General features: G+C 57.5%; 1 protein-coding gene across 4 annotated transcripts; it reads left to right on the top strand.

Annotated features, from left to right (window-relative positions):
- On the top strand, nucleotides 7,360–22,538 carry SLC7A10 (solute carrier family 7 member 10). Of its 4 annotated transcripts, none has more exons than XM_021094294.1 (11): nucleotides 7,360–7,635; nucleotides 16,216–16,420; nucleotides 17,837–17,988; nucleotides 18,259–18,384; nucleotides 18,454–18,607; nucleotides 19,586–19,709; nucleotides 19,794–19,897; nucleotides 20,503–20,599; nucleotides 20,807–20,956; nucleotides 21,802–21,979; nucleotides 22,231–22,538. In XM_021094294.1, the coding sequence occupies exons 1-11, from the start codon at nucleotides 7,485–7,487 to the stop codon at nucleotides 22,434–22,436; spliced, it is 1,647 nt and encodes a 548-aa protein (XP_020949953.1). In that variant the 5' UTR covers nucleotides 7,360–7,484; the 3' UTR covers nucleotides 22,437–22,538. The 4 variants fall into 4 exon arrangements, with proteins under 4 accessions (XP_020949953.1, XP_003127062.1, XP_020949951.1 ...); XM_003127014.5 differs by having other exon boundaries at nucleotides 22,181–22,538; XM_021094292.1 differs by lacking the exon at nucleotides 20,807–20,956 and having other exon boundaries at nucleotides 7,361–7,635.

Raw genomic sequence — 23,406 nt, 5'->3', positions numbered from 1 at the left:
GCTGGGCTAAGAGTGGTGAGTGTGTGTGTGTGTGTGTGTATGTGAGAGAGAGAGAGAGAGACGAGGGCGGGCGTGAGGGCAGGTGGTGCATGCGTGTGGTGGGGGCGGGCGTAGCCTCTGCCCTGGGAAACCAGAAGAAGAGATGATGCTTTCATTTAAAGTTGGCTGCCTGAGATCATCCAGAAGAGGGTCCAAGCAGCCTGGTTTCTCCATAACCGCGCTTCGTCCACTCCCTGACCCACAGTGACCTTCGGAGAGCGGATGAGAATGGCCTGGAAAGCCCAGGTGGGAAAAATGAGGGGGGGGCAAGGGTGATGAGGCCAACCCCCCTCCTAGGAATCTTGAGCACTGCCCCCTATTCTACCACCGTTGACAGCGGCCATCAGGACCCGGCTACAGCGAACACGCTCCCCCGGCACGGGCCTGCAGGACAGGGTGTGAATGAGGGCTGGGTGGTGGCACAGTTCCAGGTGTAACTTCTAAATACGCAGGTATATAGTATGGAGAGATGTCATATGGACTCCTGCCCTGGGCCTACCAGTGTCAGGGCTTGATGTGACAAGGGCAGTCCAGGGAGAGTGCAGAGCTGGGAGAGAGAAGACACAAAAGGCCAGCAACAATGTCCAAGCCTGAGAGCCCCTGAAACAGAATCTAAGAGGGGTCTCCAAGAACGATCAGCCAAGAGATGCTTGAGATTTGGACAGAGAGTGGTTTGGGATCAGGAGGCAGGAACCAAGGAAAAACTGGGGCTGCCTAGGAGTTCCCATCGTGGTGCAATGGTTAACAAATCCGACTAGGATCCATGAGGTTGCAGGTTTGATCCCTGGCTTTGCTCAGTGGATTAAAGATCTGGCGTTGCCGTGAGCTGTGGTATAGGTCACAGACGTGGCTTGGATCTGGGGTTGCTGTGGCTCTGGTGTAGGCCGGTGGCTACAGCTCCGATTAGACCCCTAGCTTGGGAACCTCCATATGCTGCAGGAGCAGCCCTAGAAATGGCAAAAAGACCAAAAAAAAAACCAAAAACAAAAATAAACTGGGGCTGCCTAAGCAGCTCCCTGGGCCAGAGCAGGAGTAAGAAGGAGAAGGGGGTTAAGGCCAGAACAGGTGTGGAAGCGCTGAGCAGGTTCAGTGCCCTTGAGGGGATCACGGAGATAAAGCTCCAGGACACCGCCTGCCAACACATGGCGGGAGGGACTCTGCAAAAGACATGTTTAATCTCCTGCTCTTGTGGAAGTGAGTGTAACCTACATATGAGACATTGCACAAATCCTGAGTGTACGCAGGAGGAGTTTTCACAAACTGAATGTACTCGGATAACCAGCCCCCAGACCAAGAAACAGAACATATCTGACTGCAGCGGCTTGGGTCGCAGTGGAGGTGGAGGTTCGATCCCTGGCCTGGTGCCATGAGTTAAAGGATCCTGCACTGCAACAGCCGAGGCTTGGATTCAACCCCTGGCCCAAGAATTTCCATGTGCCGTGAGTACGGCCATAAAATGAAAAGAAAATGACCAGCATCCCAGCGCCCTCCTGATGTCCCTCCCCAGTTGCTACCGGGGTACCACTCTCTTTTTTTTTCCTTCTTTTCTGGCTGTCCCGAAGCATGTGGAGTTCCCGGGCCAGGGATCAGATCCCAGCCACAGCTGCGACTCACACCACAGCTGTGACAACAGCTGAATCCTTGAATCCACTGTGCGTCCTGGTGCTGCAGAGACATGGCCAGTCGCTTTATGCCACAGCGGGAACTCCACGTACTGCTCTCTTGACTTTAAGCATCGTATATTAATTTTGCCTGTTTCAGCACTTGGCGCGAATGGAATGATCCCAGAATGTGATACCATATTCAACTTCTTTGGCCCAATAGTACATCTATAAGACCTATGTTGTGGTATGGTAGTAAATTGTTCATTTCCGTGGCAGTACCGGATGCTAGGATTTGAATGCACTCTGCCGTGTTGATCCACTCTACTAACAGTGGCTTCCAGTTGGGCACTTACCGTGGAGCGCAGCCATGGATGATGTTGTAACGTCTTTCCGCGCATTTCTATTGTTGGGTGTACACCTGAGAGTGTGTCTTAGCCCAAGCTCTCCAGAAACTGAGAAGCAGAAACTTAGGTGGTACTTCTTAATTAGGGGATGCAATTACCTGGAATCACGAGCAAGGGAAAAAGGGGTGAGGCAGGGAAGGGCAGACAGACACTAGGAGGATGAGTTTCTGAACTGGCCACAGCCCTGCACCAAAAGCATCTGATTGCTGGGCCAGTGGGACCCTCTTGCAAGAGGCAAGACAGTCCACGCGGGCTGAGGTATAAGGGAGCATCTGTCCACCAGCTCCCACCTGTCATTGTCAAAAGATAGACCCAGGTGTGTTAACTCCCTTGCATTTTTGGTTATAGATCTGTGGGTGCCAGTTTCACACCTCATCATCTCATGCCTCCAGGGGGAGCAGAGAAGATCTGGCTGGGGGTGGGGGTGATGGAGGTGCCAGCCAGTTGCCCTTGAAATGGGAGAAAAAGTAGCCACGGCCTTCACAGCAAGGTGAGGCTGAAGGATCTGAGGTGGTACCCAGCAGGTGTCTGATACAGAGCAGAGATGCTGAGCCACAGGGCTTTAGAAATACCGCTGAATAGTCTTCCAAACTGGTGGTACCAATGCACACTGCCTCTCCACCGTGCATGAGAGCCTCAGGTTGCTCCAAGTCTTGCCAACATGGGTGTTCAATTTTAAGCACTCTGGTAGCTGTGCAGTGACACCTCCTTCTGGTTTTAATTTGCATCTTCCTGATGACTAAAGAGGTTGAACACCTGTTGCAGAGTTTACCAGCCACTTGGACATCTTCTCTTGTGAAGTGCCTATTTAAAGTCTTTTTTCCATTGATTAGTAGTAGTCTTCACACCTTTTAGATACAAGTCCTTTATCAGATAGATGTATTGAAATAACTTCTCTCCAAGTTGGTTTAATTTTTCCTCTCTTAATCATGCCTTTTGAGAAACAGAAGTTTCTAATTTTTTTTCTATTTGGGGCTGCACCCACAGACTTCCCAGGCTAGGGGTTGAATCGGAGCTGCAGCTGCCGGCCTGCGTCACAGCCACAGCAACTCCAGATCTGAGTTGCATCTCCAGCTTACGCTGCAGCTTGCAGCAACGCCAGATCCTTAACCCACTGAGCAAGGCTGGGGATTGAACCCACACCCTTACAGACATTATTTTGGGTTCTTAACCTGCTGAACCACAACAAGAACTCCCAGAAGTTTCTAGTTTTAATGGAGTCTGATTTGTCACATTTTTTTAAACTGATCATGTTTTTTATGTCTTAAGAAAATGAATCTACTAGCTCCCCTAAGTCTTCTTCTAGCAGCTTTGTTGTTTTACCTTTCACGTGTACATTTAACTTTCATCTGCATATCCATGGAACAGGTTTTAGGGAATGCTGTAATGTAGCAATGAAGAGGGTTTTTTTTTTTTTTTCAGTATGGATACTTGCTTGATCCAGCACCATTTACCCAAAAATCTGCCCTTTCTCCACTGCTCTGGATGTCAGCTTTGAGGTGATAAAACAGAAGTCCATAGAAGGACTGAGTTTGTGCCTTATTTTCTATGTTGTTGCACTGGCTGATTGGTTTATTCTTGTACCATCAGGGCACTGTCTTCCTAACTGGACTCTAAGTCCTCCAACTGTGTTCTTCTTCATATATACTTTTTTTTTTTTGTCTTTTTTGCCATTTCTTGGGCCACTCCCACAGCATATGGAGGTTCCCAGGCTAGGGGTCGAATCCGAGCTGTAGCTGCCAGCCTACGCCAGAACCATAGCAACGCAGGATCCGAGCCACGTATGTGACCTACACCACAGCTCACGGCAACGCCAGATCCTTAACCCACTGAGCGAGGCCAAGGATCGAACCCACAACCTCATGGTTCCTGGTCGGATTCGTTAACCACTGAGTCACGACGGGAACTCCCTTCATATATACTTTAGAATTACCTACTTTGCTAAATTAACTAACCAACCTAAAGTTTACTTATACATTTTTTTAAAAAGTCTACCCAACCATGTCATAGGTAAATGACAGTTTGTTGGGTTTTTTATTAGTTTGTTTGTTTTGCTTTTTAGGCCACACTCATGGCATAGGGAAGTTCCTAGGCCAGAGGTCGAATTAGAGCTGCAGCTGCCAGCCTATGCCACCGGCACAGCCATCACCATGCCAGATCTGAGCCATGCCTGCAACCTACACCGCAGCTCATGGCAATGCAGGATCCTTGACCCACTGAGCAAGGCCAGGAATCAAACCTGCATCCTCATGGATTCTAGCTGGATTCGTTTCTGCTGTGCCACAACCGGAACTTCTAAATGACAGTTTTATGTTTTCCTTTCCTATCTTCATACCATTTGACTTCTTTTCAGGTTGGCTTCTTTCACTTAGCAACATGCATTTAAGATTTCTCCATGTCTTTTCACAGCATGATAGCATGTTTCTTTTTAGTGCTGAGTATTATTCCATGGGTGGATCTACCATAGTTTACTTCCCCATTCACCTACTGAAGGACAAGTTTTGGCAGTTATAAATAAAGCTGCTATACACATCCATGTGCAGGGTCTTGTATGGATATAAGTTTTCAGCTCCTTTTGGCAAATACCAAAGAACACAACTGCCAGATTGCATGGTAGGAATATTTTAGTTTGGTAAGAAACTGCCAACTGTCTTCCAAAGTAGCTGTACCATTTTTCATTCCCATAAGCAACGGATAAAAGTTCCTGTTGATGGAGTTCCCGTCGTGGCTCAGTGGTTAACGAATCCGACCAGGAACTATGAGGTTGCAGGTTCGATCCCTAGCCTTGCTCAGTGGGTTAAGGATCCGGCATTGTCATGAGCTGTGGTGTAGGTTGCAGACGTGGCTCGGATCCTGCCTTGCTGTGGCTCTGGCGTAGGTGGGCAGCTACAGCTCTGATTCGACCCCTAGCCTGGGAACCTCCATATGCTGTGGGAGCGGCCCAAGAAAATGGCAAAAAGACCCCAAAAAAAAAGTTCCTGCTGCTATACACCCTTGCCAGCATTTGGTGTTGTCAATATTCTGGATTCTGGTCACTAAAAAGGTGTGCCTTATTGCTTCTTTTTCTTGCCTTATTGCACAAGCTAGGACCACTAGCACCGTGTGGTACAGAATAGAGTGCTAACATTTGGTCTCATTTCCGGTCTCATTTCCAGTCTCAGCGGGAAAGCATTCAACATTTCACCCTTAAGCATGATGCTAGCTGTAGGCGTTTTGTTCATTGTTTTTTGTTTCATGGAGGGTTTAGGGGTTTGGGTAGATACCTTTATCAGATTGAGGAAGTTCTGTTTCTAATTTGTTAAAAGAGTTTTCTAATTTGTTTAAATCATGGATGACTGTTTTCTGAATCTTGTTGAGAAGATCCTGCGGTTTCCCCTTTTTACCCTCCCCGTTACTGTGGGGAATTATACGGATTGTCTTTGGGATGGTAAACCAATACTGCCAACTTCCTGTTCCCAGTGGGGTTTGCGGGTTCTACTTTATTCCACTAAAATGACCTCCCGAACTGGGGGCCTGGGCAACAACATGCAGATTCCATCCCCCCAGGTGCTCCAGACACCCCATTCTCCTCAAACACGGATTCCACATTTCAGGTGCCATGAGAAGCTCACCTATGAAACTCATAGGCTCCTGGTGGGTGATGCTCAGGCCAACCCTAGGTGCACCAGCCCTGGCAAGACCCTCTCCCAACACTCGTTGCAAGGGCAAGTGAGTGCATGGAGCCACACAGATACAGGTCAGACCCCAGCCTTCCTCCACCCACGACAACTGAGGCTACAGAGCTTGTGCCGCCTCCCCCTAACCCACTGCCTGCGCGAGGCTCCTTTAAGAAAGGCAGTGCTGGACGCGTCTCTGGGGCGGGAGGCAGAGGGCGCCAAGAATGCCGGACTCCGACGGGAGCCCGAGGGCTGAAGCTTCGCCGGCGGCCTCCCATCTCCGCGTCACCCCAGGGTCGTCCTGCTCCTACTCCCAGGTCCCCGCCCCCAACCTCGAAGTCCCCCTCGCCCGCAGACCCCCTGCACTGCCACGCTCGCACCTCGACTCTGGCGACCAAGAGGCAGCCCCCAGCCCCCGTCCCACCCCACCCCACCCCCGTCCGCCCGTCGGATCAACATCCCCGCCACCTCCCCGCAAGCCCTGGGGCCGAGGGCGGGGGAAGGACAGGGGGCCCGGCCTCATCCACATGCAGGGGACGGCGCGTCGCGGCGGCCGCCAGGAAGGGACAAAGGCTGTTCCGCCGCCGGCCGCACCGTGCCAGGCTCGCCCCGCCCGCCGCCTCGGTGGCCCCCGACGCGGCCCCCCTTGTGTCTGCTCCTCTGGCCCGGGCTGCACAGTCCGGACGGCTTCCGGGAAGAGGCAGCCTCCCTGGGACCCCGCACGCCCGACCTCCTCCTTCGACCTCGGGGGCCACAGTTCCTTCTCCGTGTCTCCCAGACAGCTGAGGTGGCCTCGTCTCCTTGAGCCAAGCTGGACTGCGTGGGGCCTTCGCCAAAGACCGGAGTTCTAGTCCACTGAGCCCCAGCTCTGACCTGCGGCCAGGCGCTGCGGCTAGAGCCTGCCAGACCCCGTCCCGAACCCGGGGGCAGATGGGGTTTTGAGCAGAACCCCTTCCAGGACTTCCACAAGGCATTGAGACCCCTCTGGGTGAGGGTTGAGGGCTCGAAACTTCACCTGGATCCTGTCTCCTCAAACTTTTGATGGTGGAGGGCCAGGGTCTCCCGACCCTATGAGAGGATCCTGGAGGATCCACCTCACACACCCCCTTCAGCGTCTGGAAGCCAAGATGTTATAAGAAAGGGTTTGCGCTTCGGCCCTGCCACTTCGTTCGCGATCGTCCTTTCTATCCCTGGGCCTCAGCTTCCACCTGTAGAATGGGCCCAACCTCCACCCCTCTCCCGGCACATGTGCGCGCTAGGGGTCCGTGCCCCGATGTAAGGAGTATGGAAGCGCTGACGCACAGTGGGTCTCAGTGCCCTGACGGCTATTATTTCTGCCAGCTTCCTCAGTCTCCTCGAGGGCGGGGACAGTCTTGCTTTGGAGCTCTGCCCCCCCCACCCCCACCCTGGGAATGGGTGGTAACTCAGGCAGCAGCGGGAGGGGGTTCTTCGGTCGGGGAAGTTCTTCCTAGGTCTGCCCCAAGTCCTCTCCTTCCTTCCCAGGCCCGGCTTGGGAGGGTGGGGCCCCGAAGGGTGTGGGGGGGGGAGTTCCCTTTAAGGGAGGTGGGGGAGGGGGCTGCCGGCCAGTCCTCCTTCCGCCCTTCTGGGCCCCCGCCGGCCGGGGCTCAGGGCCCGGGCCCCGCGCCAGCGCATGCGCCCGCCTGTGGGCGCTGTCCGTGCTGCGAGGGCGGCGCGCACCGACAGCCGGACCGACGGACGGACCGGCGGCCGGTCGTACAGACCGGGCAGTGCTGGGAGCGGGGACGCGGCGGAACAGCGACATGGCCGGCCACACGCAGCAGCCAAGCGGGCGCGGGAACCCCGGCCCTGCGCCCTCGCCCTCCCCCGGCCCGGGCCCCGGCCCCGGGGCCTCGGAGCGGGTGGCGCTCAAAAAGGAGATCGGACTAGTGAGCGCCTGCACCATCATCATCGGTGAGCAGGGCCCGGGGTGGACGGGTGCCTGGGGCTGTGGGGCCGAGGATGCACAGCCGCTCCGAACACGGGGCACCCCTCTCCGGGCGCTCCTACTGGTTGGAGGCGGTGGGACGGGGATGAGGGGGGTTGCCTGCCCCGAGCACCTTGCGGTGTCTCCCCTCACACAGCAGCCGCTGGGCTTCTTGTTTCGCGTCCCCAAGTGCCCTGCATTTTTGCATTTGAGGAGGGGTCCATCCGCCGCTGGAGTCCTCCTCAGGCTTTTCCTTCACTTTGAACTTGGCAAGGCGATTACCCTCATCTAAATGGAGATGACTGTGGTCCTGCCTTGAGTGCAGGAACCTGACCAGTGTGGCTCCGCAGGCTGACCTCCCGGCCAAGGCCCCAGGTGTGAGCCTTGTGGCAGAAACTGAGTTCCTACTGTGGCCAGGGTCCAGGTGCCATGCAGTGTGGTTGATTTATTCTTCGAAAGCAGGAGGGACTTGTGGGTAGACCAGCCAGGTAGAGCCAGCCCAGAGGGGAAATCGGTTCAGAGTAAATGATTAGTGCAGAGTTTGGCAGCCGGACCCTGGGGAAGGCGGGCAGAGCAGCCAGCGACTTCCAGAGGCTGAGTTGGGGTGGGCAGACCCAGCCTGCAGAAAGGCCACCTGCCACCTGGGCAGGGATCCCAACAGACACTCTCATCCCCTTGCTCTCTGGCCCAGCTTCCCCACCTGAGAATGAGCGCATGCATCCTGCCCCCATACAAGGACTTCTGGGAAGACAGAGAGCTCAGGCCAGTGAGAACGGTGCTAGAATTTCCTCCTTATGTCCAAGTCATGAAGACTGATGTCTCGGGAGCTGGCTAACCCAGACCTGTGCCTTTTCCACAGCAGGTGCCTCAGAGACCCTCGTGGGAGGAGTCTGTTCCACGCCCCGTGTCCCAGGAGACATGGGCTGGAAGGATGTATGGCAAGGGCCTTGACTGCTTTTCTGTTTACCTCCTGCCCCGTCTTCCCCCCAGCCAGTGGGAGCTGCTTATGCATCCATTGCCCACCCATCCTTAGACCCTTGGAGATGGAGAAGGTTGGGGGCTCCAGAGAGCAGACTGGGGTCTTCTTCACCTCCTCCTCCTCCTCTGCCCCCACACCAGGAGCTCCTGGGCCAAGGCTGGGGTCTCACTCTTGGCCACCCCTGCACGCATACTGAGAATTGTACCCTGTGTAGGTACCTCCCTGTCTCACCCACTTGTACCTGGAATGGTATCTTCTAGGGGCTGATCCTGATCTGGCCTGGCGACCTTCTTTGGCCTAGAGTGCCCCTGCTTGGCTGCTGGGAGGGCGGGCTGCTTTCAGAGATTTAGCCAGCGTACTGGTTAGAGCTTTGCCCAGGCCCACACCCTCTCCAAGAGCTGTACTGCCAGGAAGGGGAAGCCCGGATGTCATGCATGGGCCATGGGATCAAGAGGCTGACCATGTCTGGAGCCAGCTACAGTGCCCGGCAGATGCAGGGAGCGATGTGGCTTGTCCTGGGCTGCCTCAGCTAAAGCCAGCAGCATCCGTGAGCTGTATTCCTCTTCTGCCTTCTCCCCACATCCCATCCCCCACAGGTCAAGCAGAGGTTGCTGGCTCCTCTCTCCTCAAGCGAAATCCCTAGTGGTGATGGCGGGAGTGGATGAGGCTAATTCTGCAAGAATTTTTCCGTGCAGCCCAGCCCTGCTCTTACAGCTCCCCCACCCTCAGGCCATTCCTACTGTTCCAGATCCACTGCCCCCTTAGCCTCAGGCCTTGGGGTTAGCGATGACTTGGCCAAAGGTGACAGCCTCAGAAACAGAACCTGGATGACCTAACTGCAGCCCAGGACACTCAGGGGTGGTCCAACAGCCCTGCTGGGGGAGCTTTGAAGGGTTTCAGCAGGGAGGAGGCTGGACTGGGCAGGAGACAGACATGGAGTGGAGATGGAGCTGGACCAAAAGGCGACAGATGACAGAGGAGGCAGGAGTAGGGTGAATTACCGCACTGCTCTCCCCATCCTGCCCCTAGTCCTGCCCCTTTCACTGTTCCAGGGGCCCCACCCTCCCACATCTTACTCCACCTTCCAGCCCTGGGGAGCCTGGTCAAAGTAAAAAACATCTGCAAAATGTCATATTTTAGTTTTATTTATATCCTACTCCATAACATTTCCTGTTGGATAAACAGCTACTGCACCTGTTATCACCAAACCCTCTAAATAGACCCAAGATCCTTTCATCCTGCCCCCTTGTACCCCCTGCCCCATCCAAGGCTGAGGACTAGGGCTTTCAGGAATGCAACGGCATAAAAGGGCTTTGGGCTGGAATCAAACTCCAGCTAAAATGTGCTTGGGACAGCACCTGCTGGCTGCAGCAAGCACAACTGGCAAGGCATGGGGCAAGCTTGGAGGAAAAAGAGCCGACCGGGGCATGGGCTGTTCACGTCACCACATCTAGTACCTCTTCAGAAAAACATACTTCACTGCATTCTGAAAACATGTTCTCCCTTTATCTCATTTGTACTGCCTGCTTTGCAAGATGGGAATTTTTATACCCATTTTACAGATGTAGAAACTGAGGTTAGAAGATAAAAGATGCTGCCACCAGTGGCGGACTCGGGATTTGGAACCAGAATGGGGCTCGTCTCCCAACCCACTGTGGCCTTTCTTCACACCGCTCTGGTGCAGGGCAAAGTTGGGGCCAGATCCAGAGCCCCTGATGGGGGAAGGTTGAAGATTGAGCTGGGAGCTAATCCAACCAGGATTTGCTCATCTCCCCACTCAATCGTGGGTAGGTGGACAAAGAGACGGACAGAGAAATCACCCACCCCATCCACATTGGATGTACAGGGTCTCTCGTCCTGACTCAGGGACCACATCTGGCTCCCTCCCTGATCCACACTTAAGGAAGGAACGTGCCCAGGTCCAGCGGAGTGGGACCCACGCAGGCCTGCTGACCAGGCTGTCCTGTCCTGCACTGTCTCCCTTTGATTCAGAGATCCAGCCCACAGTTGGGGATCAGGCTCAAGTATGTTCTGGGACTCAGGGGTCTGCTTCATGAACCCCGTCTCCTTAGCAGTGAATCCCTGCTCACCCAGCCATGGCCATTGTCATGGCCATTGTCTTTAGGACTGGAGGTGCTGGGCTGCTCAGAGGATAGCCCTCTCCAGAACCCCAGCCCATCCTCTGGGACCCCGAGGGGACATAAAATCACACAGGAGCTTGACTATGCCTCACTGTAGCCACAGTTTACAGATGAGGAAACAGGGGACCTGAAGCTGCTAGCAGCCCAGGGTCAGACCCCTTGGTGTGCTCGGGGACACTCATGGGGGCTGAGGCAGCTCCGGCTGTGAGGGTGGAGCCTGCCAGCACCAGCCACACTCATTCATCTACTCAACAATTAGGTACTGGACAGTGCCGGCCACTGTTCTGGGTGCTGGAGACACAGCAGGGAACAAGACCAATGAAATCCCGGTCTTCCTGGAGCTGACGCTCCAGCATGGAAGTCAGAGAGTAAACAAGATACTAAGCTGAATGTTCAGCTGGCGGGGTACTAAGTACTAAGGTGAGAAAATTAAGGAGGGAGGATTGTAGGAAGGAGATGAGTCAGGAATGGGATGGGGTCCAGTCTGTGTGGACCTTGCAACTTCAGGCAAGGACTTTGCCTTTTTCTCTTTGTGAGATGGGGGCCTTGGGAGGGCTTTGAGCAGAAGAGGGGTGGCATGGGATGGGATGGGATAGGATGGGATGGCATGGGATGGCATGGCCTGGGGCTCACTATGGAGACAAGGCTGTGGGCCCCAAGGGCAGAAGCTGGAAGCTGGTCAGGAGGGTACCTGAGTCACCTGGGTAAGAGACACTGGTGGCTTAGAGCAGGGTGGCAATGGAGGCGCTAAGAGTAGGTCCAGTCCTGTGTGTGTTTGGAAGATTGAGCCAAAGGACCTGTGATGCCCTGGACACCAGGCGTGACAGGAAGAGAGGAGTCTGGCTGACAGCAGGCTGGGGCCGTTTGCCATTCATTGCCCTGGGAAGAGGTGCTGTGAGCAGAGCAGGCCCAGGGGGCCGAGCTCCACACTTCTCATCCCTCTCTCGAAAGGAAAGTGGGTTAGGCCAGAGGTGCACGCTGGCCAAGCAGCAATTCCAAGCATGTCCTGGAAACAGCCCCACTTACCTCCCTGGAGTTCTGCCAAGACCTCAGCAGGTGCTTGTGCCCCCCGACCCCTGAGGGGTGCCTAACATGTTATTGTAAGGACACAGCGCTGGGAGGAGCAGGCTTCACCCAGAGCAACAGGAAGGCCCCCAAAGCAGGGCTCTGGCTGCTGACCCCAGGGTGTTGAGGTCCCATGGGGGTCGGGTCTCCAAAGGCCAGCTTGAATGGCCCAGGGTGTTCCCAAGGTAGATGACAATAGTGAGGCCTCTAAGCACTCCCTGGGGCCTCTGATGTGCCACACGGGGTGGGAACAGGCCCACATCCCCACTTCATCTCCCCATCTTACAGATGGGAGGGCTTGGAGAAGTGACATACTTTTGTCCACAGCTTCCCAGCATGAGGGGTCTGGAATTCTAACCAGATCTGGGGATTCTCAACTAGTAAGAGCCCCTGCCCATGTTCTTGGGGGTCCTGGCACTTAGCAGCGGGAATTTGGAGCCCTTCTGCAGAAGCCTCACGGATCACATCCTAATGGGGAGGTGCTGGGCCTCATTGCCCAGAGCACAGGAAGGAGGCCTGGCCTGTGGCCAGCCCCGGATCAGGCCCAGGAGCCCTGGGGCTGCTCTCTGTCAGGCCAGCAGGCCAGAGTGGCAAGAGGAGGCCCTGTCGTGACCATGCTCGCTGAAGGGGCAGGCATAGGCCAGGCGCATGTAAGCAGGCCTAGTCCCCATCCCCGAGGGGGGGGGTCCCTGTCCATCTGGGGAGCTTGGACTGCTCATCTCAGCAGGCCAGAGCACAGACCCTGCCCTCTGGGAACACAAGGGCCACCCAGGATAGCAAATAAAGGACTCGCTTCCTGGCCATCCTCCAGGTACCATGGAAGAGGAGCGGGTGCCAGGGTGGGAGATCAGGGCAGGCTTCCTGGGGGTGGCATTTCTTCTGGGAGGCCAATGAGCTGGGAAGAGACCTGCCACAGTTGGGGACAGAGGGCCCTGAGCAGAACGTGTTTCCTCGGGCCCCATGCCGAATGCGCAGGACGCGGCCATCCTGCCCAGCAGCGCCTCTGCCAAAGTCAGTGTTGCACCAGCCCTCTGCCGCCCCCGGGTCCAGCGGCTCTCGGGGACACAGGCCCAGAGAGCCAGCACTGGCCTGAGGTCCCACAGTGGACTCCTGAAAGTGTTTCTAGGGATGAAAGGTCATGCCACCAGCCTGGCCGGACGGGACCTCCCCGACCCTCCCCAGGTCAGTCTCTGCATGTTCCCCCTACACGCACTGAGGGCAGCTGGCCCCTTCCACCACTGTGACCTCTGTGGTCCACCCCTGCGACCTCCACAGTCACCCGCTGCTTCCCAGAAATAGGTCAGCGCACACCGCTGCAGCCAGGGGAACAATGGCTCTTTCTTCGTTCCTCTGCAGAGCCGGGTAAGCTCCATCAGGCCAAACATCTTAATGTGATAAAAAACCACCCAGGGCGGCCTCATGGGAGGAGACTGGAGGGGAGGCCCCCTGGTGGGGGGACTCCCATCCTCACCCACCTGCCTGCGCACTCCGGCCCGGCCCAGGACCCACAGGGACCACAGAGCAGCCGACCCATTGGGTGGATGGGAACGCCGAGGCCTCGGAACCCACATTCTCCAGCCTGCCCTCGATTAGACACCAGAGCAGCCGTATCTCCCTGCCCATCCCACATTCTGTGGTTCCTGTCCCTCCTCCACTTCTTCCAGAGCTGGATCCCCCAAGGACTAGGCTTGTCCACTTGCTGTTCAGCACATCGGGCAGAGCTGATTGTGCTGGGCCTGAGCATGAGGGTTGAGAAGGGAGGTGGGACCCACCACCACCAGGAGCGATGGGCAGCCCTCAGCGCCCCCCCATCCCGGGAGCACTGCCTTACAGTGCCGAGGTCCCTTCTCCGCCCCCGTAATTAATCAGTCAGCCTTGGAAGTGCCCGCCCCTCTCCTGGGCACCCTCCCTCCTCCTCCCTGCCCTCCAACCCCTCACCCGGCTCCTTCCAAGAGCGGCCAATGGGCCTCAATGGGGTTTTTCTGCCACCTTCCAGCACGAACCTGGGGGCAGATGCTGGCGGTTGCCCGGGCCCAAAGGAGGAGGCCCTCAAGTTGCTCAGAGACACGGGTTGGCCCACGTGTTCCTTTGAGCCATGTGGGGCAGTCCTCACTGTCGCCTGAGGCCACATGTCCAAAACAATAGTGAGCCTCACCCCCATGCCCCGGAGCCCAACATCCAAGTCCCCAGCTGCTGGGCACAGACTAGTGACGTGCCCCTTCCAGGTATGGCTTCCCTGAGGGCCCTGGATGCACCCAGCTTCTTCCAAGGCCACCCAGCCCCCGCTGGCTTCCAACCTCCCTGGCTTTTGGCAAATCCCACTTCACCAGGTCCTGAGAACAGAGGCTCTACTGCTGCGTAGAGCGAACTCAAAGGCTCTTTAGAAACCTGAGCGCCCACCCAGGCCCTGCGCCCTGTGGTAGATGAAGGAGGCAGCCCCTCTCCCCCTGGAAGCAAGCTGAGGGCAGAGCTTACCTCTGGGGGCTGGGAGGCAGGAATTAGTTCCTCCTTATCTGGATGTATTTAGGGCTCCTGGGATGTGACCAGAAAGCCAAGTGGGGCATCGTGGCGTCCAGACTGGAAATGTGTGTCGGCTGGGGTGGGGGCAGGGGTAGCGCCGAGGACACAGAGTGCATGCAGATGGGCGGGCAGCCATAGCTGTGTCCTCGTCCAGACCTGCCTGTGGGCCTGGCAGGTGGGGCGAGCTCCTGAGGGGCTGAGCCCCCAGGTCCCAGCAGTGTTGCTTTTTTATTCATGTGGTCTCTGGGTTCTGGGATTGTTGCCTCTTGGGCAGGCCCCAGGGCACGTCATGGTGATGTGACCTGATTCGTTTGCGTAGATGATGAGGCCCATGTAACCCAGAGCATTGCCCTCTTTGCCCTGGCTGCCAGGGAGCTCAGGGCTAAGCACATGCTCAGCATTTTGCTTATCCTGGGAAGCTGCTCTGCAGCCCACAGCTCAGGTGTTTCCCATTGTTCTGCTTCCAGATGCTGGGATCAGTGGAGCCCCCCCTCCCAGCACCCATCCTTCCAAGATTCAGAGTCAGCCCAGGGGCAGGCCAGGCATTCCGTGACCCATGACCTGGCAGATCCCACTGGCACCCAAGCATGCAGCTAGCCACTCCCTCTGCCCCTCCCCCGAGTCCCCTCCTTGGAGAGACTGCTGCCTCTCTTCACAGATGAGGAGCTCGGCCCTTCATATCAGGGCACTCATGCCACTCTGGGCATCAGGCCATCCTCTCATCCAGTAATCTGCTCAACACATGTGTATTGAGCACCTACTGTATGCTGGGGGCCCCGGGTATACGGTTGCTGAAGAACACACAAAGTCATGCAAAGATGCCAAGTCCAGCTGGATACATACCGTAGAGAGCTTCCCATTCAGTAGCTCACTGACTCCTCCCAGTAAGCCCACTGTACAGACGGAACCTAGGAGGTGACCTGAGTGGGGACAGATCTCCAACCCCTGATGCCCAGCCAGGGTTTCCCACTGTGGTCATAGGATTTGAGCAGTGACCCCTGTGTGCAACCAGGGAGCTGTCCCCAGGGGAGAGGCATCTGTGTCCAGACCCCAGACTGGGCCAACCAAGAGTCCAACCATCGTCCACCCCAGGCCCTCCATGATGGCTGCTGAGCAGCCCCCAACCCTGAAAATGTACCAGGTCCTTCCCCTCAGCCCACTGGCTCTTGCCCAGGACTGGAAACATTTTAATAGTGCCAGGAACTCAGGTCTCTTCCGAGTCGGTGTCCGCAGCCCAGGTCCTACGTCAGGGAAAAAGAAAAAAAAGAAAAGGAAGAAAGACAAGACAGACAGAAAGAAAGAGAGAGAGAAAGAAAGAACAAGGAGGGCTTCTTCATGGAGGAGGTGCCAGTCCCCGAGCCACTCCATGAGTTTGGACTTCAGCCCGCAGGAAAGTGGCAAGTGTGTCAAGGTCTTGCTTCAGGAGGCCAGCAGGCTGGAAGGTAGACAGATGGCTGGGGGCTGACAAGACTGGGGGCCTTGGCCAGGGGCGAAGGACAGGGCCTGGACCCTGTGGGATGCACTAAAGTGGCTCCCGCTCTGCCATGGCTTGTGCTTGCCCCTCCTCATGGGAGTAAGCGGGGCCCCAAGGAACTCGGAACAGGAACCATCTCTGGCAGAGGAGACTCGCTGGACAAAGTGCTACTCCCCAGGCCAGGGACTGGGGAGGGGAGATGAGGCGCCCAGAGTGGGACTTGCAGGGTTCAAGGCGCCCTTGGCGCCCACCCGCCTCTGGGCTCACTTCCCCATTCCTCCTCCAGGGAGCAGCCCGGCTCCCCGCTTGCTGCAGCGTCCTCACAGCAAAGAGGCTGGCCTGCTGGGGGCGCCCCAGACCTGATGCCTGGGTGTCTCTCCCTCCACAGGCAACATCATCGGCTCGGGCATCTTCATCTCCCCTAAGGGGGTCCTGGAGCACTCGGGCTCCGTGGGTCTGGCCCTCTTCGTCTGGGTCCTGGGTGGGGGCATCACAGCCCTGGGCTCACTCTGCTACGCGGAGCTAGGAGTCGCCATCCCCAAGTCTGGCGGGGACTACGCGTATGTTACCGAGATCTTTGGTGGCCTGGCTGGGTGAGTGTGGGGTACCAGTGGCTGGAGGTGGGGTGGGGACAGTGTCTCCAGAGCGGACGGCCAGCTGGGCCCTGGACCTCAGTGTCCTCCACTGCCTTTCATGTCTCAGGGAGGTCGTGGGGGTGCATGAGGGAAGCAGGTGTTGGGAAGCCTCACAAACCAGGGTGGGCGGGACCAATGCCCACCCCACTCTAGCAATCCAGCTAGCCCCTTGACCTCTCTGTGCTTGCTTTTATTTTTATTTTTATTTTTGTCTTTTTAGAGCCACACCCACAGCATATGGAAGTGCCCAGGCTAGGGGTCCATTTGGAGCTGTTGCTACCAGCCTACAGCCTTCCCTCATGCGAGCATCCAAGCGTGTCCTCCTCTGGGGAGAGGGGCCTGGGGCCCAAGAAAGCAGAAGAATCTTGCTGTGTGGCTGGAATACTCAAGAAGATGGGAGGGGGAGGAGGGCCCGAGACCCCCGCCAGGGGCCCCCAGCACTCACTAGGGGAGGAGGAGGGCCCCGGAGCTAGGGTGTCCCGGAGCCAACGGAGGGCGGCTGTGCAAGGCGAGGAGTAAGGAAGCGGGGCTGCAGAGCAAAGGTGAGGCCAAGAGGAAGTTACCAAGCCTGGTGCCCCAGAGATGGCTGGTGTTCCTGGAGGAGGCAGTCACCAGCCTCAAAGTGGGCTAGACCTCAGTGGGAGGGGTTCCCCCATGGCCAGGTGCTCCCCTGAGTGCAGGCAGAGCCCCCAAGGACAGGTCAGATCTCACTCCCATGTGGGCACCTGCAGAAGTGAGATTCAGGCAGAAGGGACTTTGATTCCTGCCACCCCAGCCAGGGCTCTTTGCGAGGTCCAGTCCCTCGGGGGATCAGAGCCCACCGTCAGCCATCTGCAGAGAACTGGAGCCATGACTGGGTGTCCCAGGACCTCCCACCCCAGCTCCGGAACAGCCTGTGGCCGGGGACTCAGTGACCATTAGAAAAGTGGCTGGCGGGTTCCCATTGTGGCTCAGCAGATTAAGGACCTGAGGTTGTCTCTGTGAGGATGCGGGTTCAATCCCTGGCCTTGCTCAGTGGGTTAAGGATTCAGCATTGCTACAAGCTACAGCATAGGTCATAGACACGGCTTGGATCCAGTATTGCTGTGGCTGTGGCACAGGCCTCCCGAGTCTCCCTCCCCAGCTGCCCAGGGGCAGCCCCTAGCTGTTTAACTGGGCTGAGCGGCATCTCTGCTGAAACGCTTCCTAATTAGAGCAGAGACCTTGACCAAGTCGGGCCTGCCTCCCTGAACCGAAGCTGGCATCTGGCAGCCGCACCAGCCCTGGGTGCCAGGGCCCAGGGGGCAGCCCCGCTCCACACACCTGGACTGGCTTGGTTGGGAGGGAGCGCGCCCTCTGGGAGGCCTGTGCCACTCTGGCCCTCGCTCTTTCCAGCTTCCTGCTGCTCTGGAGCGCTGTTCTCATCATGTACCCCACCAGCCTGGCCGTCATCTCCATGACCTTCTCCAACTACGTACTGCAGCCCGTGTTCCCCAACTGCATCCCGCCCTCCGCCGCCTCCCGTGCGCTCTCCATGGCCTGCCTGAGTGAGTGCCACCGTGGGGCCAAGGCTGGGCCTCTGTCCCCAGGGCCTACCCTGCTCCCTGCCCCTGTGAGGGCACTTTGGTGGGGTGAGGGGACTGGTCCCTCCAGCTGCCAGCTCCTGTGAGGTCAGCTTCAGGGGTTTGTCTTCTGGCTCCGGCTGCTGCAGGGGACACCATCCTGCAGCCCGAGCTGAACTTGGCTGTGCCCACCCACTGTCAGAGGCTCAGCCTCAGGTGCCCCCTGCAACCCGCTCACCCGCCCCTCCTCCCCAGTGCTCCTGACGTGGGTGAACAGCTCGAGTGTGCGCTGGGCCACGCGCATCCAGGACGTGTTCACTGGTGGAAAGCTGCTGGCCCTCTCGCTCATCATTGGCCTGGGCTTTGTCCAGATCTTCCAAGGTAGGGCCGGGGTGGGGCTGGGCCCCGGGCCTGGGAGGTGACACTGACCCTTGACCTCTGGACCCCTAGGACACTTCGAGGAGCTGAGGCCCAGCAATGCCTTTGACTTCTGGATGACGCCGTCAGTGGGTCACCTGGCCCTGGCCTTCCTCCAGGGCTCCTTTGCCTTCAGCGGCTGGAACTTCCTCAACTACGTCACCGAGGAGCTGGTGGACCCTCGAAAGTGGGTGGGGCACCGGCCAGGCCCTAGGAAGTGGTGTGGCGCGGGGTGGGAGAGGCAGCTGTCACCTGTGGCTGGTCTGGTCATCTGCCTGACTACACACGCTGCTGCCCTCCAGGAACGGCTCTGGAAAGGCAGCCAGGACGCTTGTTCTGTATGGCTGTGGAAGGTCACAGCCCCTTGCTGGGCCTCAGAAATGCTGAGTATCATTGTCCTGCTGTAAATGGATCCAGCTATTTGCATTTGGCCAAAAATGATACATGTGCACACAATATGGTCCCAATAGATGAAGCCAGTGGCTCCGTCTGATGCTCAGCCGAGACCCTGAACGGTTGCAGCTGGGGCCGGGGCTAATGGGAGTCCCAGGGGGCCCTGGTCTGTGGACCAAGCTCTAAGGGCACTTGGAGGGTGTTCAAGGCTGATTTTGGCTGGCTGTCTGCAACGTGCTTTCCACGTGCGGACATTAGACCTGCTCCCCATCCTCAGGGACTGAGTGCCCCTCCCCCATCTGCCCCTCCTCCCACCTTCCTGTGCCCAGGCTGGGGTACGGAGTAGGGGGCAGCCAGACAGCAGTGCTGCCCCTCTCCCTGCCCTGGGGTCCTCCGTGCACACAGGAGATGATAGCTCAGAGCTCCTTTTCTTTTTTTTTTGTCTTTTTCTAGGGCTGCACCCACAGCATATGGAGGTTCCCAGGCGAGGGGTCTAATCGGAGCTATAGCTGCCGGTCTACACCAGAGCCACAGCAACGTGGGATCCAAGCTGCATCTTCGACCTACACCATAGCTCATGGCAACACCGGATCCTTAACCCACTGAGTGAGGCCAGGGATCGAACCCACAACCTCATGGTTTTTAGTCGGATTTGTTAACCACTGAGTCACGACAGGAACGCCTCAAAGCTGCTCTTGTGGCTGGGTCCCCTGCCGCCCTGTCCCCCCAGTCCCCAAGGGCCAATGCTGATGCATTCCACCCCTGTCCCCAGGAACCTACCTCGTGCCATCTTCATCTCCATCCCACTGGTGACTTTCGTGTACACCTTCACCAATGTCGCCTACTTCACTGCCATGTCCCCCCAGGAGCTGCTGGCCTCTAATGCAGTAGCCGTGGTGAGTGGGGTCCCGCTTGGCCCCCCCGGACCCTAAGTGGCCCCACCCTGTCTCACGCACCACTTCTCTTCTGTGCCCACTCAGACCTTCGGGGAGAAGCTGCTGGGCTACTTTTCTTGGGTCATGCCTGTCTCTGTGGCGCTTTCCACTTTCGGAGGGATCAATGGCTACCTGTTCACCTCCTCCAGGTGACTGGACTGGGGAGAGGGTGAGCAAGGTGAGGCAGGGCAGGTGTCCTGGTACACATGAGCAGTGCCGGGGCTCAGAGGAAGGGGAATCCTGCGAGGTGGGACAGACCCCCTAAAGCTGGAATGATGAACTCCCTGGTGAGAGAGGTCTGATCCTCATTCTGATGAACAGAAAGCAAGAGGGAGGCAGGCCTAGATGAGGGGGAGAACTGCCCAGTGGGGCTGCTGGAGCCTGGAGTGGGAAGTCAGAAGTAACATCTCAAGAGGACTATCAGGGAGTTCCCGCTGTGGCTCCATGGGTTAAGAACCTGACTAGCATCCATGAGGATGTGGGTTCGATCCCTGGCCTCGCTCGGTGGATTAAGGATCCAGCATTGCCATGGCTGTGGTGTAGGTTGGCAGCTGCAGCTCTGATTCGACCCCTAGCCCAGGAACTTCCATGTGCCGCAGGTGCGGCTGTAAAAGTAAATAAATAAATAATTAAATTTAAATATTAAGAATGTCTTAAAAAGAGGGTTATCAGGTCTGGAGCTGAGGTCAGGATCTGACCGGCGGGGACACAGAGTGGGCTCATGGCCCCCACCCACCTCTGTCCCCACCCCCAGACTGTGCTTCTCTGGAGCCCGAGAGGGGCACCTGCCCAGCCTGCTGGCCATGATCCACGTCAGACACTGCACCCCTATCCCCGCCCTCCTTGTCTGCGTAAGTTGGGGGATCCAGGCTGGCAGGACGGGGGGGCCAGGGCCACCCAGCGATGTGGGTCATGCAGGGATTGGGGTCCCCCCTGGGGGGGCAGCCCACAGGAGGAGTGGGAGGGCCTGCTCACCCACCTCCTGGCCCGGGCCGGCCGGCCTGGGGCAGCTGCGGGAAGCAGGTGGGAGGCCAGTCCTCAGCCCAGTCCTCTCCCAGTGCGGGGCCACGGCGGTCATCATGCTTGTGGGAGACACGTACACGCTCATCAACTACGTGTCCTTCATCAACTACCTCTGCTACGGCGTCACCATCCTGGGCCTGCTCGTGCTGCGCTGGAGGCGGCCAGCGCTCCACAGGCCCATCAAGGTGAGGCCCAGGGAGGACCAGCCGGCCCACGCGCCACCAGCAGTCAGGACCACCCCTTCACCCGTTTGGGCATCATGGGCGGCAATGGCAGTGATGGGGGCGTGGGCAGCCTTTGCCGTGTGCCCCGCTCTGCTCAGGGCCCTGGGTGCCCTTGTGTGTTCAGTTCTTGGTGCAACCCCTTGAGGGGGGTGCTGAGAATACGCCCACTTCACAGGCAGGAAATGAGGCTAAGACACTTGCTCATGGACACCCAGAATTCCAAGGGCCCACACAAAACAGAAGACCCCAAACAAAGGTCCTCGGAGTTCCAGTTGTGGCTCAGTGGGTTAAGAACCCGACATAATGTTTGTGAGGATGCGGGTTCGATCTCTGGCCTCGCAAGCTGCGGCGTAGGTCACACATGCAGCTCAGATCTGGTGTGGCCATGGCTGTGATATAGGTCGCAGACACAGCTCAGATCTGGTGCTGCTGTGACTTCCATGTGCCGCAGATGCAGCGTTAAAAAAACAAACAAACAAACAAACAAAAAAACAAACTCCTAGTTGCATATAAATCCTTGAGCTGGAAAAGTGCTCAGGGCCTTCTCTGAAATGTGAAACACCAAAAAAATCACTCACCATCAACCAAGTCCACCTACAGTCGCTGTGCAGAACTGAGAGCCACTGAAACGGATCAGCTCTCAACAATCTGGCCACCTGTCCAGCTGGCTGCTGGCAGAAGGGGATCCCTCAGCCCCCAGCTCCCAGGAGAGGGTGGAAAGGGCCCCCACCCCAGGGGGGTGGGGCAGGGGAGCTGGGAGCTGAGGGGGTCCTGTGCCATCAGCCCTGCCCCTTGCTGTCCCCCAGGTGAACCTCCTGGTTCCCGTCACATACTTGGTCTTCTGGGCGTTCCTGCTGGTCTTCAGCTTCATCTCAGAGCCCATGGTGTGCGGGGTGGGCATGGTCATCGTCCTCACGGGGGTGCCCATATTCTTCCTGGGAGTGTTCTGGAGAAGCAAACCAAAGTGTGTGCACAGACTCACAGGTGAGCCTGGCAGGGGCCTGGGGGGGCGGGGTATCCCGCAGCCGTGGTGGCCACGCCAGGCCCGGCCCCCACCTCAGTCTCCCCACGGCGTGGCCCAAGCCTCCAGGTCCTACGCACAGAGGGAGCATCTCCCCCAAGGACCCCGGTCCCCATGGGGTCCGACCCCAGGGTCTATCTGTCGGTCTGTCTGTCTGTTCTCAGAGTCAGTGACACGCTGGGGCCAGGAGCTGTGTTTCGTGGTCTACCCCCAGGGCTCCCCGGAGGAGGAGGAGAACGGTCCCTGCCAGCCCTCCGCGCTGCCCGCCCCGGGCAAGCCCTTGAAGACACAATGAGACACTTGTGGAGCCTGAAGCAGCTGTTTTCTGTTTACATGTTGTTGTTTATTGAGGAGGTGTTTTTGCAAAAAAAAAAAAAAAAAAAAAAAAAAAAAATTTCCTGGAAAAAGGAGATCTCTTAGAGGTAAGGAAGCCCTGACAATGTGGACTGGTCCCCTGTCAGCACTGCCCCGCTAGCTTTTCCTGGAAAGATCTATGAATAAAACAGGGCTGGTGGTGCACCAGGACTGTCTCAGGTGAATCCCTGGTGGGCACCGCTCAGTAGGGGGCATACGTGGAGCTGGCTGGAGCATGGGGCCCGGCCCTCCCAGAAGGCGGCCCTTGGCATTCAGGGACTCTGCCGCTAGAGCCAGGCACTCCCTCTTTGGGGCTGGCACCATGGGGTCTGGAGCCACCTCTGCCTGAGAAGGACATGGAGGTGTACACCTCCCCAGGCCTGGCAGTGCCAACTGGAGGCTCAACCATCCAGGAGAGCCTGGGATTCCTGCTGGAACTGCTTTTCTTCCCATAAATCCCCACGGAGTGAGTGTCAGGACTTCAAAGTCCACAGCCTGACCCTGGCTCACAGGTGGGGAAACTGAGGCTCAGAGACAGGATGCTGTCAATGGGTGCCTTGGCCTCTGTCCCCTGAGAAAGCAGCAAGCAACAACTTCTGGGGGGCCTCAAGGCCTGCAAGAGCCCCCCAAGCCTCCTCTACCCCGTGCCCACTTTCCCAGCCCTGCAGGACTGCCCAGGAGATTGACCCTTCAGCCAGAGGGCAAAGGGCATCAACCTGGCCAAGCCCATACTGTCCCCACAGGCATGAGACTGGGGACAGAAGCCGCCTAGCCCAGCTCCTCCAGGGCCTGCTGGGAGGATGGAGGAGGGCTCCGTGCCACCAGATCACCCACCATGAACCAGGTCTAACGTACCCACAGCCCCATTCAGTCCGGGGACAGCTCTGGTGCCCCGCAGGGTGAATGAGGGAAGAAGCCACAGAAAATGTTCCAGGGGGCCCTGCCCTGGTCCTCCAGTTTCTCAGGAAAATAAGCCCCAGAATGGAATCAGGGGAGGTAGATGTGAGCCCCCCACTGTGTCTGCATCCACTGGGGC

Source organism: Sus scrofa, chromosome 6 (assembly GCF_000003025.6).
Source record: "Sus scrofa isolate TJ Tabasco breed Duroc chromosome 6, Sscrofa11.1, whole genome shotgun sequence".
In the NCBI taxonomy this organism is placed as follows: Eukaryota; Metazoa; Chordata; class Mammalia; order Artiodactyla; family Suidae; genus Sus; species Sus scrofa.
The sequence above is the reverse complement of the archived record's forward strand: the minus strand, read 5'-3'. Positions and strand labels throughout refer to the sequence as shown.

Bases quoted from the DNA above. Each gene is read 5' to 3' on its own strand.
- SLC7A10 (XM_021094294.1), top strand. From the start codon at position 7,485: ATGGCCGGCCACACGCAGCAGCCAAGCGGGCGCGGGAACCCCGGCCCT. The intron at 17,989-18,258 runs GTGAGTGCCACC...CCTCCTCCCCAG, and splicing joins GCTCTCCATGGCCTGCCTGA to TGCTCCTGACGTGGGTGAAC. The intron at 21,980-22,230 runs GTGAGCCTGGCA...GTCTACCCCCAG, and splicing joins GTGTGTGCACAGACTCACAG to GGCTCCCCGGAGGAGGAGGA.